Source organism: Gobio gobio (genome assembly GCF_949357685.1).
Source record: "Gobio gobio genome assembly, chromosome: 4".
In the NCBI taxonomy this organism is placed as follows: Eukaryota; Metazoa; Chordata; class Actinopteri; order Cypriniformes; family Gobionidae; genus Gobio; species Gobio gobio.
The window spans coordinates 4,693,305-4,714,459 of NC_137100.1; the positions used below are offsets into that span (position 1 = coordinate 4,693,305).

General features: G+C 36.1%; 1 protein-coding gene across 2 annotated transcripts in view; it reads left to right on the forward strand.

Annotated features, from left to right (window-relative positions):
* Nucleotides 1-12,701: 12,701 nt before the first annotated feature.
* LOC307125538 (diamine acetyltransferase 1-like) overlaps nucleotides 12,702-21,155 on the forward strand; it is a gene marked incomplete at its 3' end in the record, with an annotated part of 30,276 nt that continues 21,822 nt past the window's right edge. The window contains exons 1-6 of one of the 2 annotated variants that reach the window (XM_079815439.1): nucleotides 12,702-12,976; nucleotides 13,251-13,302; nucleotides 15,096-15,179; nucleotides 18,200-18,301; nucleotides 18,397-18,437; nucleotides 20,331-20,873. In XM_079815439.1, coding sequence (XP_079671565.1) covers nucleotides 12,911-12,976; nucleotides 13,251-13,302; nucleotides 15,096-15,179; nucleotides 18,200-18,301; nucleotides 18,397-18,437; nucleotides 20,331-20,501 — 516 coding nt within the window. In that variant the 5' untranslated portion in view covers nucleotides 12,702-12,910. Of the gene's footprint in view, nucleotides 12,977-13,250; nucleotides 13,303-15,095; nucleotides 15,180-18,199; nucleotides 18,302-18,396; nucleotides 18,438-20,330; nucleotides 20,874-21,155 lie in introns of those variants that run through there. The other variant, XM_079815441.1, reaches the window with a different exon arrangement.

The window sequence follows — 21,155 nt, forward strand, 5'->3', positions numbered from 1 at the left end:
TCCCTGTGTTGTGTCTGATTGTTTGTATGCCTGTACAAAACATGTTTCCCATGTCATAGAAATAAATAAAATCTTAGCAATAAACAATAGAAAATGTAACACTTTACAATAAGGTTCTATTAGTTAATGCATTAGTTAACATGAACTAACCATGAACAACACCTAACTAAAACAGTATAGTCATTTACCTCTGTCTAGTGACCAAGACTGGTAACTTTGTGACTGTGGGCCCACATAATGAACTCTGAGAACCGAATGAATGATTTCAATAAGTGTAAAGAGTTAACTGATTAATCAAATGTGTAGTTAAATTGTTATATAAATTACCTAATAACAATCCGCATTCTAACCTAAATTCAAGGTCATGATAAAATGGAGTCAGATAAAGATAAATTGGAATTAATTTTGCCCCGCTGAAAACGTGCAAGAGATCTTCACCCACTAATCGTAAGCCTTCATTGGGACGATTGGGCGGGCCTTACAATTATATTGGTAAAATGCTGTAGAAATATTATTAGTTCATGTTAACTAATGAAATCTTCTAGTGTTACCGAATTGTGTGTTTTTGGAGATTTTTGTAATAGGATTATTATAGTTAAATAAAGCTAAAACCATAAAGTTTGCTACTTGAAAGAAAATAAATGTTAACTAAAATAAAATATTAAATGAATAAAATTTCAGCTAACTTCCAAAGAAACTATTCTTGTTTTCATTTAGTCTAACTTGATCTACTAAAATATCTGAATAATAATTTTTTTTTAATAATGACGCACACTCAACAAAATTACTAACATTTAAACTGCTATATAATGAAATATATATAAAAAAAAAAATCAAACTTCTACTAAAAACTGTAGTAGTATCAACACTACCTTGTATAATGGTTTAAATCCATCAACTCTGCAGATTGGTGTCTGAAATGCAAATGTTCGGCAGTTTTAAATGGAAATTCATGGACATTCATTGGTCAAAGGTGTGGGCAGCCTGAAAGAGTGAGATTTGCCCGACACTAGAGGGGGGTGTGGTGCAGGTTTTGAAGCACACAACCCTCAATCCTGTCAGCAAAGGAGATGATCTGAAAGTGAAGTAAATCAGCAGTGATGCTTTGCAGCTGCTGTAATTACAAGACATTTCAATTGAGTTCAGACTGAGCTATGGGCATTAAATGACTCATTTGATTGTTTTTAAAGGGGTCATGTTTATAAAGTTTTTTGCACAAAATAAATATATATACAATCATTCTGACCCTCTGTCGGAAATGATCAGTTTTTAACTCTTTCCACGTCATTGGAATTGTCCATGTTTTCACTGTTATACGGTAGGGGGCACTATTACTGTGCATTCACACCAGATGCGACTTGTGCGAATAAATCATGCGTAGTTGGACGCTTGAATTATAGTAATCATATGCATATGTAAAATAACGAGATCAACATTAAATAGCATATAAATCAAAAAAGCCTAACTTTACTGAATGAAATGTCGACCCAGGACGAGCACTATGACTTTTTATGAAACTTCCACTGATTTTTTGTTGTTTTGTTTTTAAAGCAGAGGCTCTGTTTCTTTGGATATATTGCATGTTCAGATATAGAGTGCCGAAGTAATGACGTCACTTTGTAGGCCAAAACGCGGAAGTGAGTTAGCATTTTAGCCCTATGGGTTCCCTCGCCCTAAAGTCTATGGGTTTTTTGAATGGGGTTTTGCTAAATCGCCTGAAATAAGGTCTGTGGTTAACAAAGCCTCTATATATTTTCACGTTTTAATCTATGACATAAAACACACTAGTTATAACCTGCTTGTGATTTTTTAAGACTTTATTGTGTCTTAAAAACGATGGTTGCTAACAAGTTGCTAAAAGGGACTACATCCTTTGGCGGGGACTTTAGACGTCATCGTGACAAACAGGCAATCTCTCACTAGCCCGCGTTTCAGCCTAAGAATGAATAACTTATGTGGCGTGAATAAATCGCGCTATTCGCGCAAAGTTGGATGCTTGAACATTTGGAGTTTACTCTCTTCACATGTTTGTCTCGTTGAGAAATGGCTGACATGGGCTGTGTTTACATGTCTTTTTGTGTTAAAATCTACTGTTAATGTGTGACAACTTAGTTTTAAGACTTTTTCAGTCGATAATGTAGTTGTTTAAAGCTCAAATCTGTGGTTTATTTATAAGAAGAGTGCCTATTTAAACATTTTATCTGGTGTTATCGGAGTTGTGAGCTCCAGTGAGTCAGCGGCGCTCAGCGCTTGTTTAGCCGGCGAGAGTTGACTTTCCTCGGCTAGTCCTTCTGCCGTCTGCCGCTGGCTCTGATGTCTCTGTGGCGTCTCCAGCTATAATTAGTCTTGTGGAGATTTAACGGCCCATATTTGCTCTCATGGATCTATAATTTGTTCCCTGGCAAATCGTTTAGGCTGAGTGCAAAGATAAGTTTCATTACTTGTTTATTTTTTAGGCTATAACTACGTTACCGTTGTAAGTTAGCCGACTAGCACTGACTTTGAATGTTTGACTGAATTGTTTGCTTTATTTCATGTGTAGCTTATTATACGTTTTGTATTATTGATCATACATAAACTTGCATTTAACAAAAAGAGTCTGGGTTGAGTTTCATGTAATTTAATGTTATCACAGTGATAATCATATTGTCTGAAAAAACATTAACAAAAGATAAATCTCAGAGAGGCACGCATAAACAAAATTAGTTTCTAACATTTTTGGAAAAAACGAATGGGCAATATTTCTCATGAAAAAGTGGATAAGTGTTCATACACAGCGCAGATCATAATGAGCGAGCGTGCTTTTAAATAAAGTTTGAGGAAGCTTGATGATGACGTTGATCCGCGACCATGGTGTGCTGTAGTCCGTTTATAGCCTACCGTTAGCATTTTATATCTGACGGCTTTATTTGGGCTTCAAAATGTATACATTTTGGATTAACTTGTAAAGATTATCTTGGTAGACAAAACGTGTAAGGGTCATTACTCTTTGTTGAACACAGATCTTATTTTTTGCGATTTTCCAAAAGTCTATGGGGAAAATGAATGGCTTTTTGATCGAGGGAACCCATGCGCCGCTAACTTCCGGGTTGGCCTACAAAGTGACGTCATTACTTCGGCACTCTATTCATACAATCAAATATTCTGGGGGCCATGAAAGTTGTCAAAATAATAAAAAATGCCGACACTTTTCCCCCAAAAAACGGCAGGGAAAGAGTTCAATAGCTACATGCTATTCACGCGTAGTTGGACGCTTGAACATTTTGAGTTTACTCGCTTCATTCGCGCGTGACTCACTTCACATCAGACGTGAATTCGTGTCATGGGAGGGGCTTCTGCCAGCCGGCTCGTCTCGTTGCGAAATGGCTGACATGGATTGTTCTAAAATTCGACGAATAAGCTCAATTTGCCTTCGTTAGCTAGCTTGTAGTTTCAATACGCTATGTATAGCTCAAATTGAGTAAAGAGCGCTTTTTACAACTTACCAGACCTCCCTCACTTTCTTCCAAGCAAGATCCTTTTTATTCCTGTTTCTATAAAGCATGAAGATGTATCGTACAGCTCTGGGTATCCACATATGATTTTGTCCTCATTGTCACTACTAGAGCAAGCTACTGATTGGTTAACGCAGCACGAATATCCACCAAAGTTCAGATTTTTCAACTCATCATGTTACGCATGTCAAATGCCCGAAATGCTCAGTTTGCGCAAATCACGTCATTCGCACAGCAGAATGTCTATTTGTGTCTGTGCATTGACTTAACGTGTAAATCACTTGCACTTAACGCTTCATTCGCGTCTGGTGTGAACGCACCATTACACATCTTCTGAAAGAGTACAGAATCTCCCAATCAAAACACAGGTGATGAAGAAGCAGAAAAAAGCGATAGCATTTGTAATCATATGCATATGTAAAATAACGAGATCAACATTAAATAGCATATAAATCAAAACAGCCTAACTTTACTGAATAAAATGTCGACCCAGGACGAGCACTATGACTTTTTATGAAACTTCCAGATTCAAGTGTTGATAAAGAACGCCTGAAGCTAGAATAAACCTGTTTTTTGTTTTTGTTTTTTAAAGCAGAGGCTCTGTTTCTTTGGATATATTGCATGTTCAGATATTTATACAATCAAATATTCTGGGGGCCATGAAAGTTGTCAAAATAATAAAAAATGCAGGCACTTTTTCCCCAAAAAACGGCAGGGAAAGAGTTCAATAGCTACATGCTATTCACGCGTAGTTGGACGCTTGAACATTTTGAGTTTACTCGCTTCATTTGCTCTTGACGTTCACTACACAACAGACACGAATTTGCGTCATGGGAGGGGCTTCTGCCAGACGGCTCGTCTCGTTGCGAAATGGCTGACATGGATTGTTTTAAAATACGGCGAATAAGGTCAATTTGCCTTCTTTAGCTAGCTTGTAGTCTCAATACGCTATGTATAGCTCAAATTGAGTAAAGAGCGCTTTTTACAACTTACCAGACTGTCCGACCTCCTCACTCACTTTCTTCCAAGCAAGATCATTTTTATTCCTGTTTCTATAAAGCATGAAGATGGATCGTACAGCTCTGGGTATCCACATATGATTTTGTCCTCATTGTCACTAATAGAGCAAGCTCCTGATTGGTTAACGCAGCACGAATATCCACCAAAGTTCAGATTTTTCAACTCATCATGTGTTACGCATGTCAAATGCCCGAAATGCTCAGTTTGCGCAAATCACGTCATTCGCACAGCAGAATGTCTATTTGTGTCTGTGCATTGACTTAACGTGTAAATCACTTGCACTTAACGCTTCATTCGCGTCTGGTGTGAACGCACCATTACACATCTGAAAGAGTACAGGATCTCCCAATCAAAACACAGGCGATGAAGAAGCAGAAAAAAGCGATAGCATTTGTAATCATATGCATATGTAAAATAACGAGATCAACATTAAATAGCATATAAATCAAAACAGCCTAACTTTACTGAATGAAATGTCGACCCAGGACGAGCACTATGACTTTCTATGAAACTTCCAGATTCAAGTGTTGATAAAGAACGCCTGAAGCTAGAATAAACCTGTTTTTTGTTTTTGTTTTTTAAAGCAGAGGCACTGTTTCTTTGGATATATTGCATGTTCAGATATTCATACAATCAAATATTCTGGGGGCCATGAAAGTTGTCAAAATAATAAAAAATACCGGCACTTTTTTCCCCAAAAACGGCAGGGAAAGAGTTCAATAGCTACATGCTATTCATGCGTAGTTGGACGCTTGAACATTTTGAGTTTACTCGCTTCAGCCACGCGTGACATTCACTTCACAACAGACGCAAATTCGTGTCATGGGAGGGGCTTCTGCCAGCCGGCTTGTCTTGTTTCGAAATGGCTGACATGGATTGTTTTAAAATACAGCGAATAAGCTCAATTTGCCTTCTTTAGCTAGCTTGTAGTCTCAATATGTATATATGTATATCTCAAATTGAGTAAAGAGCGTTTTTTACAACTCCCCAGACTGTCCGACCTCCTCACTCACTTTCTTCACTTTTTATTCCTGTTTCTATAAAGTATGAAGATGTATCGTACAGCTCCGGGTATCCACATATGAATTTGTCCTCATTGTCACTACTAGAGCAAGCTCCTGATTGGTTAACGCGGCGCGAATATCCGCCAAAGTTCTGATTTTTCAACTTGCGTGATTCGCGCCATTCGTGCGTCAAACGCTCAATTAACGCGAATTGTGCCGCAGAATGTCTATTCGCGTCTTTGCATTGACTTAACATGTAAATCACTCGCGCGAAACGCTTCATTCGCGTCTGGTGTGAACGCACCATTAGGCCTCTCAGTAACGCCACTGTTATGGTTGGCTAACGTCATTGCAACGGCACTTGCTATTGCACACGAGTAAGTGTTTAGAAACTATGATCCATATAAAATTATTAACATATGGTTTGTGATGCAACTGCTGTCAGATCTAATACAGTCGCTCATCGTACAAAAACAAAAGTTTCTTTGCGAACTCTCCATTACAATGCCACAAAACAAAATGCTCCGCTGGGATCTTCTGAAGTCTGTAGAGAGACTCAAACCAGCCGTTTAAACTGGACGTGTCAAAGCAAACGTTCTTTCACTTTTCCATTTGTCCTGTTGTCGACAGACTCAAGCGTGTCAGAAACTGTCGACAGTGTCAGTCATTATAATGGCTTTTATAATTGCTTTTGACGTGGCGCTCGCTTTCAGTGTAGGCAAATGTCAGCCGTTAATAGACTGAACGTCAGTAGGCGGGGCCTATGCTGCGATGTATAACTATTGGTCGATGTCTTGCTCTGGAGGCGGGCATATGCAAATGTATTTGCCCGTGTGACATTACAAATCCTGCAATATCTTGATTAAATAAATGCTTGTTTATAATGAGGAGGACGCTTTAGGCTTTGAAACATGTAGGATGTTTTAATGGTACAAAGATCTCTTATATATCAAAAGATTTCTCATGTCATGGCCCCTTTAAGGGAAAGCCTCTATTAAAACATGTGCAGCTGCCATAATATCACACTGTTAAAGACTAGATAAGGCTGTTAGTTGACTCCATTCCAGACCGATGTTAAGGCCAAAGTGCAGACATATGAACTGCCACACAATAAAGGGATCATACAGTTTTGCTGCAGTATTATGAACTGAAAACTGAAATGATGTAGTCCTTTAGATTTTAATTATGTATTCCTATCATGTATGTTTTTGTAATATTTGGGTTTCCATGGAAATTGCATGGCCAAACAAGTAAAATCTTAAAAGTCATGAATATTTCTTCAATTAATATGATATTTTTTCTTCCAGTTTCATCAAGTAGATTGTATTACAATTGTATTTATACCAATTTGTTTTTAACAAACTTACTCCAGTAAGCACAAATGACTATATAAGTCATGGAAATTCATTGGTCATGAGGTGTAGGAATACACTGTAAACCCGCATAAGTTGGCAAAACTCAATGAATTGAGGCAATTTTTAAGTTAAGAAATTTAAAGTTTAAGTAAGCAGATTTTTTTTTGTAATCATACATTTGAATTGCTCTGAACTTGAAATATTTGAGTAAGATAATTCATGCATTTAACTTAAAAATATCATGTAATCTCACATTTTTAGTAGTGGAAACTTGACTAGCTTTAGCTAGCCAATTCAATAAATGCCACCTTGCTAGTTAGATAGCATAGCACTTATATAATACATTTAACACATCTGTTCTTTAAACTAAGCTCATGCTCCACTCGTCACATGATGGAAACCCTACCAAAAAAATTACAAACTAGCATAACTTTACATTAAACACTACTAAAACTTAATCTTGCACTAAAAACTCATAATATAACACTTAATTTTGGCATTTACTGTCCCTTTTGAGTGTCAAGGCAAAGCATGCTGGGAAATAGAAATCTCATCCCAGTTTGTCTAAATGAACAGAAACAAGTTCATAAAACTCAAAACAATTAAACACTTCAGATTACTTAAAATATGTCAGTTTCGAGAACTCAAAAGAAAAAGAAAGTTCTAAATACTCATAAAAGTTAATTTGTTTAATTTGAGTTGGCTCTACTCAATCCAATTCGTTATTTTGAGCGTTAGGGTTTACAGTGCACAACATAGGGGGAACAACTATTGCTAATGTCTTGAAGTGTGCTATTTCAGACCTTCTTGCATTCATGGATGAGACTTAGTACTGCACCAAACTAATGGCTAAGTTTGTATCCCAATAGTTTGACTTTTGCAGTAATGCTGAAATCCTACTGTACAGATGATAATAATCCATTATGAATCTCAAAATAGCCAGAACGAATGGAGCAGTGTCTATTTACTGCTCCCCAGAGACCTGGTTTCACTCCAGTAGACTGTGTTTTTGTATATGCAGCAAAGGTCAATCACATGTTTGGGTCAAAGGTGTGGTGCGAAAACTCTGGAAAGTTTTCCACGAAAAAATACTGCCAGTGTCATGTGTCAAGAACAATGGAAAAATCAGCATATGGAGAGTTACTCTCTTGTAATATTAGCCATTTTAATACATTAATATGTCATCCAGTTGCATGTGCAAATTTTTTTTTATATCTTACACACCCGTTTATTTTTAAGATCATTCGCGTATAAGAAAGATATTTGCAGAAACACTTCCTGGCATGAACTGTGATCTCGCTGAAGATGATGATAAATCGGAGAAATATCAGTTCTTTTAGACTTTAGTTTCCATCAAAGCAGCTGTAAGTCGGGTTGTGTTGACACCACGCATGAGCACGTCATGGCAAAATACAGACAAACTCATGGCAAAACAGTCCTCAAACTTCCTCATGCACATTGGCCCTGGTTTATTAAAGGTTTGCATGTATTAAATCATGTGCAAACCTGACATAAAGCACAAATGATGCTGATCTATTAATATAGTTTATTAATAAGATTTCATATGGGTGTTTTTGCAGGTTTCCGTCATTCATATGATGTATTTTTGGTTATAAAATCATGATGTTTAAACCTATTTTGGAAAAATGTTTTCAAATTAGAAATGCAAGTATGCATCGACTTTCTAGTCTTTCAATTTAAATACAACCCCAAATCAGAAAAAGTTGGGACAGTATGGAAAACGCAAAAAAAAAAAAAAGAAGTGATTTCTAAATTTACTTTGACTTGTATTTCATTGCAGACAATATGAACACAAAATATTTCATGTTTTGTCTGGTCAACTTCATGTCATTTGTAAATATGCATCCTTTCCTGTCATTCAGACCTGCAACACATTTAAAAAAAAGTTGGGACAGTAAAGCATTTACCACTTTGTAATGTTGCCATTCCTTTTCACAACACTTAAAAGACGTTTAGGGACTGAAGACACCAAATGATGAAGTGTTTCAGGTGTAATTTTGTCCCATTCTTCCTGCAAACAAGTCTTAAGGTGGGCAACAGTACGGGGTCTTCGTTGTCGCATTTTGCGCTTCAAAATGCGCCACACATTCTCTATTGGAGACAGGTCGGGACTGCAGGCAGGCCAGTCAAGTACCCGTACCCTCTTCCTCCACAGCCAGGACTTTGTAATGTGTGCAGAATGTGGTTTTGCATTGTCTTGTTGAAATATGCATGGACGTCCCTGGAAAAGATGTCTTCTTGAAGGCAGCATATTATGCTCCAAAATCTCTATGTACTTTTCAGCATTAATGGTGCCTTCACAGAAGTGCAAGTTACCTTTGCCAAGGGCACTGACACAACCCCATACCATGACAGACCCTGGCTTTTGGACTTGTTGCTGGTAACAGTCTGGATGATCCTTTTCTTCTTTCGTCCGGAGCACACGGCGTCCATTCCTCCCAAAAAATACCTGAAATACTGATTCATCTGACCACAGTACACGTTTCCACTGTGTGATGGTCCATCCCAGATGCCTCCGAGCCCAGAGAAGTCGACGGCGCTTCTGGAAACTGTTAACATAGGGCTTCCTTTTGGCACAGTACAGTTTTAACTGGCATTTGTGGATGTAACTACGTATTGTGGTACTTGACAAAGGTTTGCCAAAGTAGTCCTGAGCCCATGTGGTGATATCGCTTATAGATGAATGACGATTCTTGATGCAGTGCCGCCTGAGGGATCGGAGATCACGGTTGTTCAGCTTAGGCTTGCGCAATTGTCCTTTACGCACTGAAATTCCTCCAGATTCCTTTAATCTTTTAATTATGTTATGCACTGTTGAATGTGAAATATCCAAATCTCTTCCTATCTTTCTTTGAGGAACATTGTTTTTAAACATTTCAATAATTTTCTCACGTATTTGTTGGCAAACTGGTGATCCTCGGCCCATCTTTGCTCCTAAAGGATTAGACCTTTCTTGGATGCTGCTTTTGTACCAAATCATAATTACAATCACCTGTTGACATCACCTGTTTCAAATCACATCATTTTTTAACCATTTTACCTCATTACTAGCCCTAAATTGCTCCTGTTCCAACTTTTTTTGAAATGTGTTGCAGGTCTGAATGACAGGAAAGGATGCATATTTACAAATGACATGAAGTTGACCAGACAAAACATGAAATATTTTGTGTTCATATTGTCTGCAATGAAATACAAGTCAAAGTAAATTTAGAAATCACTTCTTTTTTTATTTATTTGCGTTTTCCATACTGTCCCAACTTTTTCTGATTTGGGGTTGTAGTTAGATTTCGTATTATTCTAAGTCTAAGGCAGCCCATATAGCAACCAGGAAAGTTATGAAATTTGGCACACTGATAGAGGACAGTCCACACATTCACCATAGCGAACTCTAAGTAAATCTCTCTAGCGCCACCACCTGTCCAAAGTTTCACTCATGTTCATGCTAATAACTTTTGAACCCTAAGGGCTAGAAACTAAATTCTGATGATCATATAACGTCATTTTCCATCATGAAAATGTCCTCCTAAGCTCTTGCTCCGATTTTCACGAAAATTTAACCAAAACATCTTCAGACCATGCTGACAAAAAGTTACGGAATTCAAGTTGATCCGTACAACCGTTCGCAAACAACATGCAAACAAATTTTCTGTAGCGGTTGCGAAAATACACTTAAGGCTATATCTCCGCAGCGATTTATCGTATTCAAACCGATGATTGTGCCTCGTGGTGGTGCTATAATTGAACAAAACATGAAATTCCAATTGCATACAATGCAGTATGCAATGCTATACTTTACAAATGCATTGGTGTGTCATCAGCACCATGCCTTTAAGGTACTCAAAAGGTTTCGAGACAGCGCCACCATGTGGTCCATACTTATAATGAAATGTACAAATAGGCTAATAACGTTTGACTAAATTAGCCTATTGTAATGAAACTGGTCTCAATAGATTTCCTGGGTCACGCCGAGAACATAGATAGCAAGTTTGCCATATTTGGCAAACTTCCTGTCAGCCATCATATGTTGTTTTCGAACATACTTTTTCAAACTCCACCTAGACTGTTTATCCAATTTTTACTTTTATTTTTACAATTTTTAATTGAATCCTATCATCTCTATAACATGCTGATAAAAAGTTATGGATTTTGTGTTGATAGACAAAACCTTTTTCGTATAGCGCTGCGACGAAGTGAGGCTGTATCTCTTCAATGCTTTGCCATATTGAAACTTTGCATGTGTAACTGTGCCACCTATTGATTAAAAAAGAAAGAAATACAAATATGCATTGACTTTCTACACTTTAAATTTGATATTCCATTACTTTTATTGACTGATATTTGACTTTTTGTGATCAGACTATACACTTGTTGAGTAGTAAATGTGTCTTGTTTTGAGTAAATATTTGCGATGCACCGATATGAACATTTTGTTCGATAACCGATAATTCTTTATTTTTAAAATAAAGAATAATTATTTTTATTTTGAAAGCCAATAACCGATATATTGGCCAATAAATCTAAATCCAAATATTTTCGGATAACCGATAATTCTTTATATTTTGAAAGCCGATAACCGATATATTGGCCGATAAATCTAAATCAAATTTTTTCCCAATAATTCTTTATATTCTGAAAGCCGATAGATCTAAATCCAATTTTTCCCAATAATTCTTTATATTCTGAAAGCCGATAAACGATATATTGGCCGATAAATCTAAATCCAAATTTTTTCCGATAATTCTTTATATTCTGAAAGCCGATAACCAATATATTGTCCGATAAATCTTAATCAAAAATTTTTCCGATAACCGATAATTCTTTATATTTTGAAAGCCGATAACCGATATATTGGCCGATAAATCTAAATCCAAATTTTTTCCGATAACAGATGATTCTTTATTTTTGAAAGCCGATAACCGATATATTGGCCGATACATCTAAATAAAAAATGTTTCTGATAATTCTTTATATTTTGAAAGCCGATAACTGATATATTGGCCCATAAATCCAAATTTTTCCAGATAACCGATAATTCTTTCTTTTTAAAAGCCGATAACCGATATATTGGCCGATAAATCTAAATACAATTTTTTTCCGGTAACCAATAATTCTTTATATTTTGAAAGCCGACAACCGATGTTTTGGCCGATAAATCTAAAAAATTTTTTTCCAGATAACCGATTATTCTTTATTTTTGAAAGCCGATAACCGATATATTAGCCGATAACTCTAATAATACATTATTTATTGGCTTTAATATATCGGAAACATTTTCTTATCTGGCCGATAACATTAAAAATGAACAGATATCAGCCGATACCGATATGGTGGTCAATATATTGTGAATCCCTAGTACATATTATTTAAAATAAGTGTTTATTTTAGTGCACTTATTATTTTTCTGTCATTAAAGTGTATTATTATGTATATATCGGTATTATACTGGCCAATCTGCTCATTAGATAGGGCTTGACAATTCATTTTTACATATAGACCTATCTGCAATATAGAAATAATATAACTGTCAAATATGCAATGTCCACATCTTGGCTGTTTGTGCAATTGTGATTAAAAAAAATTATTGCACAAATTAATTGGTGCACTTTATTAGGTAATCAAGGATTGTTATGCATTACATGACCTTTACATGATCTGCAGATTGATAATGAAGTGTATGTACATGAACCGGAGATTATCTGTCCAGAATGGTAAACATTAACTCATGTTGTTTTGAGTGAACAAACAAGCCACATTTATCAGGAAGGAGCAGTTACACTGGGAGGAGCCTGTCGGTTTCTGCCCCCTCTGAGCATCAATAAAAGGAGGAAGCGTCCCGTCTTTGAGCACAGCTGATGTTTCAGCAGAACAGCCCCTGGATGCCTTTCCAAACGGGAGAGATCGGATCTCTGACCTGTAGCTGAGGGTGACCCTCTGAGAATCGGATGAAGAAACAAATCTTACTACACTTCACATACAGAGGACTAGTGAGCAAAGGAAAAAAGAGTAAGAGAAGAAAATGGCCAATTTTATATTGCGGAAAGCCGAGCCCAAGGACGTGTCTGACATACTGCGACTCATAAAGGTGATTACTTCAGTTTTAAACATGACTGATGATGTGCAACTACACAATACTGATGATAAAGATGTGTTTGTGATGATTAGATCTGAGGAGTTTCAGTACTAGTTAGTAGTGCTGTCAAATCGATTAATCACATCAAACATAAAAACATATATATATTTATATACTCAAACTTTTATGACAGATGCTATTAATCACAATTATTTGATTTGACAGCACTACTAATTAGTAATCCAATCTTCATAATTTTAACCTGAATATGTATCTTCTGTGTTAGGAACTGGCAAAATTTGAAGAAATGGAAGAACAAGTTATTCTCACTGAAAAAGGTACATTTAGAAGTACACCGACTGACAGAAGTTTGGAATAATTGAGTATTTTTGATGTTTTTGAAAAAATATCTCCTGCTCAACAAGGCTGCATTTATTTGATGAAAATACAGTATAAAAAAAGAATACAATTAATGATTTCTGAAGGATCATGTGACACTGAAGACTGGAGTAATGATGCTGAAAATTCAGCTTTGATCACAGGAATAAATTACATTTCAAAATGGATTTAATTAAGAAACTATGGAAGCTTGTTTCCGCCACAAAATAAAAAAATAGAGGTAATTGCGACTTTTTAAATCGCAATTCAGACTTTTTTCGCAATCGCAACTTTATAACAATACAGACTTTTTTCACAATATCAACTTTGACTCGCAATTTTGACTTTATAACTCGCAATTCTAACTATAACTCGCAATTCTGACTTTTCCCGCAATTTGACTATTTTTCGCAATTGCGACTAAAACTCGCAGTTCTGACACTTTTTCGCAATCGCACCGTTATAACTCGCAATACTGACTTTTTCCACAATCGCAACGTTATAACTCGCAATTCTGACTTCTTTTTCGCAATTTTGACTTTATAACTCGCAATTCTGACTTTTCCCACAATTCAGACTATTTTTCGCTATTGTGACTATAACTCTCAATTCTGACTTTTCCTGCAATTTGACTATTTTTCGCAATTGCGACTGACTCTCAATTCTGACATTTCCCGCAATTTTACTATTTTTCGCGATTGCGACTATAATTCGCAATTCTGACACTTTTTCGCAAGCGCAACGTTGTAACTCGCAATTCTGACTTTTTCACAATCACAACGTTATAACTTGCAATTCTGACTTCTTTTTCGCAATTGCGACTTTATAACTCACAATTCAAATTTTTTTCCGCCATTCAGATTTTTTCCGCAATTGCAACTACATCTCACAATTCAGACTTTTTTCGCAATTGTGACTATAACTCGGAAATCAGACTTTTGTTCGCAATCGCAACTTTATAACTTGCAATTCTGACTTTTTTTCGCAATTGCGACTATCTCACAATTCTGACTTTTTTTCGCAATCGCAACTTTATAACTAACAATTCAGATTTTTTTCGCCATTCAGATTTTTTCCGCAATTGCAACTATATCTCACAATTCAGACTTTTTTCGCAATTGTGACTATAACTCGGAAATCAGACTTTTGTTCGCAATCGCAACTTTATAACTTGCAATTCTGACTTTTTTTCGCAATTGCAACTATATCTCACAATTCTGACTTTTTTTGACAATCGCAACATTATAACTTGCTATTCAGACTTTTTTTCGCAATCGCAACTTTATAACTTGCAATTCAGACTTTTTTATCGCAATTGCGACTATAACTCGCAATTCAGACTTTTTTCGCAATCGCAACTTTTTAACTTGCAATTCTGACTTTTTTTCGCAATTGCGACTATATCTCACAATTCTGACTTTTTTTCGCAATCGTAACTTTATAACTTGCAATTCTGTCAAAATTGGACTTTATATTATGCAATGCTGAGAAAAAAGTCTGAATTGTGAGATATAAAGTCACAATTATCTTTTAAATTGTTTTATTCCATGGTAGAAACAAGCTTCCATAGAAAACAGTTTGATAAAATTATGTTTTTACTGTATTTTTGATCCAGTAAATGCAGCCTGGGTGAGCAGAAGAGACTTTTAAAAATCATAATTATTCCATGCTTTTGACCACCAGTGTAAATGCAATAACTCTGACACTCTGTAGCCTCTGTTATGGTATTGTAATTGCTCTTTTGCTCCTGCAGATCTCCTGGAGGATGGTTTTGGAGATCATCCGTTCTATCACTGTATAGTGGCTGAAGTGCCTAAACAGCACCAGAGCGCCGACGGTAAGACTCGACCAGTTCATTGCACAATATGTTGTGTTGTTCTTCTTTTTCTTCCCACAGATCAGGAAGTGAGCACACCAGAAGTGTGTTAAACTCCCAGGGCTACCAAAAGTGTTTCTGTGCATAATGACGCAAAAACAGTGAACCACTTTGCATTGCAGTTCCCATGTTACACATTTTATAAACAGTTCATTAGAATTAGTTCGCCCAAAAATGAGATTTTAGGAACATTATAATTATGCACACTTCAAAAAAATGATTTTTGGGTTCAGTTTATGCACTGTAAAAAAAGGAAAGAAAAGGTGCTGCCTTAAATTCTTAAGTACAATCAACTTGAATGTTTAAGTCATTTCAACTCAAATAGGTCAATAGGGTTTTTCTGACCACATTGCCAGATATTAGTTCTTGTCACTTAATTTTGATACATTTGTCAGAAAACCAGACTTGCTATTTTAAGTATTTTGCCTCACAATTAAATGCATATTTATTTAAGAATGTTTAGATATTTGAATTAGTCAAAAATACATCATTTTTGCAGGGCAACAACTTAAATTTGGGTCTGTTTCTACCGTTTAACTTGTATTATACTACATGTATAGTCCATATTTTGTAGCTGTTGTTATGGTGATAAGATCTGCATGGTTTAGAATGACATGAGGGTGAGTAAATAATGCCAGAGTATCTTGTTTGGCTGAGCTATTTAGTGATGTAACACTGTAACATGAACACTGCAATGTAAAGTGTCTTTTTTGTGCATCTGAACATTCAACACAGAGAATTTCACTTGCCAAGAACGCTTATCCAATCCCCCTCTGTAATTTATTGTCTTCAGGCTACAGTCTCTTGCTTCGCCATGTACATTGCCCGTGGCGTGTACATGGGTGGGCGGGGAGGTAACTGAAAGATCGGTTACGATAGTGTAACAAATACAATAAACCAGAGGTAAGGCCCTCAACAGCTGGGACGCCACCAGCCTTACACCACACAACAACATGCCCAAAACTAACAGCTCTCTTACAGATGGATCATAGGGATTTTTTTTACCATACTCACAACTAGGGATGGGAATTGCAAGGAATGAACGATTCCATTAATGAATCTGTTAGTAATTCCGAGGAAGGGCAAATGTTTGGGAAACGATTCTAATTGCTACATCTGTGGAGGAATGAATTTCACACCAATCTCGCTCATCCATGTCTTTATGGAGCGACGCTTTGTGCACTGGTCATGTTGGGACAGGAAGGGGCCGTCCCCAAACTGTTCCCACAAAGTTGGGAGCATGAAATTGTCCAAAATGTCTTGGTATGCTGAAGCATAAAGAGTTCCTTTCACTGGAGCTAAGGGGCCAAGCCCAACCCCTGAAAAACAACCCCACACCATAATCCCCCCTCCACCAAACTTTACTCTTCGCACAATGCAGTCAGGCAAGTCCCGTTCTCCTGACAACCGCCAAACCCAGACTCGTCCATGGGATTACCAGAGAGAAGCGTGATTGGTCACTCCAGAGAACACGTCTCCACTGCTCTAGTGTCCAGTAGCGTGTTTTGATTCCCAACCCGACTCAAACACTTTAATCTGTATTTTTGCCTTGTTTTCCAGTATACATATCTAAATATTTACAATATGTTTACTTGAGAAGCAAATTTACTTAGGATACTAAGTTTTGTTTTCTGAGAAATTGATCAAAACGAAGCGTTTATGCTTAAAAAATGGGTCCGAAAAATAGTTGAAGTTTACATATTTTGAGAGAAGAGCTGGGAAAATGCTTTTTTGGGATTCAGAGCGTTGATCAAACATCGATGGAGTAGATCGAGTCCATCAACACCCCCCAACGCTTCACAGTCCTAGAGCTCGTCCTGGGTCGACATTTCATTCAGTAACATTAGGCTTTGATTTATATGCCGCATCCTTCCCTCGGGTCATTTTGATCTGAAACTCATTTTTAAACGTTTTTTGAAAATTGAGAGTTCATCAGAGTGGTCCAAGACCTTAGGACTTTTGTCGCACTTGAACCACGAATACTCAAAAAAACTGACTTCGAAGAGTTTATGTGGTTGTGTGGCCGAGCAGCTCATCCAAGCCTTACATCACCAAGTGCAATGCAAAAAGTGGGATGCAGTGGGGTAAAGCGTGCCACCACTGGACTCTAGAGCAGTGAGACGTGTTCTCTGGAGTGACCAATCACGCTTCTCTGTCTGGCAATCCCATGGACGAGTCTGGGTTTTGCCTGACTGCATTGTGCCAAGTGTAAAGTTTGGTGGAGGGGGGATTATGTTTTTGTGTGTGTTTTTTTTCAGGGGTTGGCCTTGGCTCCTAAGTTCCAGTGAAAGGAACTCTTAATGCTTCCCCAAGACATTTTGTGGGAACAGTTTGGGGACGGCCCCTTCCTGTCCCAGTGCACAAAGCGTCGCTCCATTAAGACCTGGATGAGCGAGTTTGGTGTGGAGGAACTTGAGTCCTAACCTCAACCCGATAGAACACCTTTGGGATGAATTAGAGCGGAGACTGAGAGCCAGGCCTTCTCATCCAACATCAGCGCCTGACCTCACAAATGCGCTTCTAGAAGAACGGTCAAAAATTCCCATAAACACACTCCTAAACCTTGTGGAAAGCCTTCCCAGAAGAGCTGAAGCTGTTAGAGCAGCCGACTCCATATTAAACCCTACGGATTAACAATGGGACGTCATTAAAGCTCATGTGCATGCAAAGGCAGGCGTCCCAAAACTTTTTGCAATATAGTGTATGTATATAAAACAAAAAAATAAGTAAGTATAAATAAGTAAGGAAAAATATTTTTTGCAGTGTGGTATAAAATGTTCAAATCAACACAATAAATGTGAAAAGAAAAAATGACAGATTAATCGAAAATGTGACACCTGGAATGACGTGACTGTGGTGTATGCGAGGGTTGTGATGCCAATGATCCCACCCGAAATTAATTTCAGCAAGTCTTATCTGTGATTTTGAAGTTGCTACAAAACGCGTTCTCTTGCATTAGAGTGACTGAAGCTTTTTTCCAGGTCATGTGATCGTTGGCTTTGCCATGTATTATTTCACCTATGACCCCTGGATTGGGAAACTGCTCTACTTGGAGGACTTCTACGTCATGAAGGAGTATCGGGGTATGAATGTGTGACCTTATGCATTTGTGAAATCAAATGGTCAGATTTATGAGACACTGTCATGATGATAACACTTTTCCTTCTGCTCAAATTAGGTTTTGGAATTGGCTCTGAAATCCTGAAGAAACTGAGTCAGGTGATTTCCTTTATAACACCTAAAGATCGACAGCATGTGTTTCTGTGAGCTGTTAGATCGCATCTATTGACGTGCTTTAAAGAAGTGCCCTTGTTTTGATGTGTTGACTAACATACTAAAGCACAAATTATAATTTTAACCGTAGTGTTATTTGATATTACATTTCAACATCATCATTGCAAATGTGAAATTACAAATACGTTTATGCACGTTTCAATATAGAAATGACATTAGAGTATATTTTAGTTTACAATAAATGCTAGTAAGCACATTTTAACAATATTTCAAAGACAATCGAAATAATTATGAAATTACATATAAGGATGTACTTATGTGGGGCAAAAAGCAACTAATTGCATTTCATATAAATATAATTTATATGAATATATTTAGTATTAGTATAAACTGGTGGTAGCAAATCGATTAATCGCGTCTAACATAAAAGTTTGTGTTTATATACATATATATATATATGTGTGTGTGTATTACATATTTAAAATCGCGGTTAATTGTTTTTATATATAATCTTTCAAATCGATTAATCACGATTAATTGTGTTTAGCATAAGTTTGTTTATATGTGTGCTAGCAAATCGATTAATCGCATCTAACATACATTTTTTAAATATATTTATATCTGTGTGTGTATTATATTTACAATCGCTGTTAATTGTTTTTATATATAATCTTTCAAATCGATTAGTTTTTGTTTAACATAAGTTTATATGTGTGCATGCAAATCGATTAATCGTGTCTAACATAAGTTTGTTTATATAATATATGTGTGTGTGTGTGTGTGTGTGTGTACAGATATAATATATGTGTGTGTGTGTGTGTTTGTATGTATGTATATATATATATATATATATATATATATATATATATATATATATATATATATATATATATATATATATATATATATATATATATATATATATATATATATATATATACATATATATATATATATATATATATATATTTATATCTGTGTGTGTATTACATATTTAAGATAGCGGTTAATTGTTTTTATATATAATTTTCCAAATCGAATAATCACGATTAATTGTGTTTAGCGTAAGTTTGTTTATATGTGTGCTAGCAAATCAATTAATCGCGTCTAACATAAAAGTTTGTGTTTATATAATGGGTGTGTGTGTAGGTGTATATATATATATTTATATCTGTGTGTATTACATATTTACAATCGCGGTTAATTGTTTTTACATATAATCTTTCAAATCGATTATTTGTGTTTAGCATAAGTTTGTTTATATGTGTGCTAGCAAATCGATTAATCGCATCTAACATAAAAGTTTATATATATATGTTTATATAATATATATATATATATATATATATATATATATATATATATATATATATATATATATATATATATATATATATATATATATATATATATGTGTATTACATATTTACAATTTTTTATATAATCTTTCAAATCGATTAATCACGATTAATTGTATTTAACATAAGTTTGTTTATATGTGTGTGTATATGTGTATATACAGCTCTGGAAAAAAATAAGAGACCACTTAACATTGATTTCTCAATATAATATATATATATATATATATTTACGCACACACATATACTGTAAACAAACTTATAATCGCGATTAAAAAATTTAACTAGTACATTTTCATGTAATTGCAAACAACATACAATGTGTGCCTGAAAGCATTCCGTATTCTTTTCCCGTAAAGTATACTTCTTTTTCACAAGGGTACCAAAGATCAAAGTATACAGTTCTAGCTAATAAGTATAGTCCCAGGTTAATGATCTAACATTATACAGCCCCTCCAATCTTCTTCACGGCAGTATATCTTGTACTAAATCAGTGTTATCATTGACTGGTGTTCTGCAGACGGCGGTCAGGACTCGCTGCAGTAGTATGCACTTCATCGTGGCGGAGTGGAACAAACCCTCCATCGAGTTCTACAAGCGGCGCGGAGCTTCAGATCTCTCTCTGGAGGAAGGGTGGAGGCTCTTCAAGATCGACAAGCAGAGCCTCCTGAAGATGACGGACGAGGAGTGAGCCGGATGGCAGGAGGAAACCGACCGCTTGTATATTGTATATTGTTGTGTTTAGTCTATGACTGAAGCTTTTAGGGTGTGATGTTACATCCACAACCTTTGACTCTTACCCATAATTCTATATGGCTGTCCTCTTTATATGTCTTTGTGTTTTTTGTATGACAGCAAGTATAAAAAGGCTGACAAAGTTATTATCTTCAGATGCGTAAATCTGAAAAGATTATATGATTGTATTCTTGTTTTGAAGATTTTTTTCAATTTGTGATTTAATAATTCATGCATCAGAGAGACTTATAGATATGGCATATTTACTTCTCTGTATACTTCATCTTAAATTATACTGGGAAAAAAATCAATAAAAAGTTACTCTTTATTCCCCCCGATCTTTTTAATGTTATTTATGATGCTTCCAATTTAATACTTGGCATCACTACAATTTCATCCCAAAAGATTAAAGGTGCACTATGTAACATTTTCAGTAAAATATCCAAAAACCACTAGGCCAGTGTTATATATTTTGTTCAGTTGAGTACTTACAATATCCCACATTTTTCCATCTATTTGTAAATCGTGAGATGCTTTTTTACCCGAGGAACCAGGACGTGTGAGGGCGTGGCCTGTTGATGACATCATATCTGCGTTCCCCTCGGTTTCT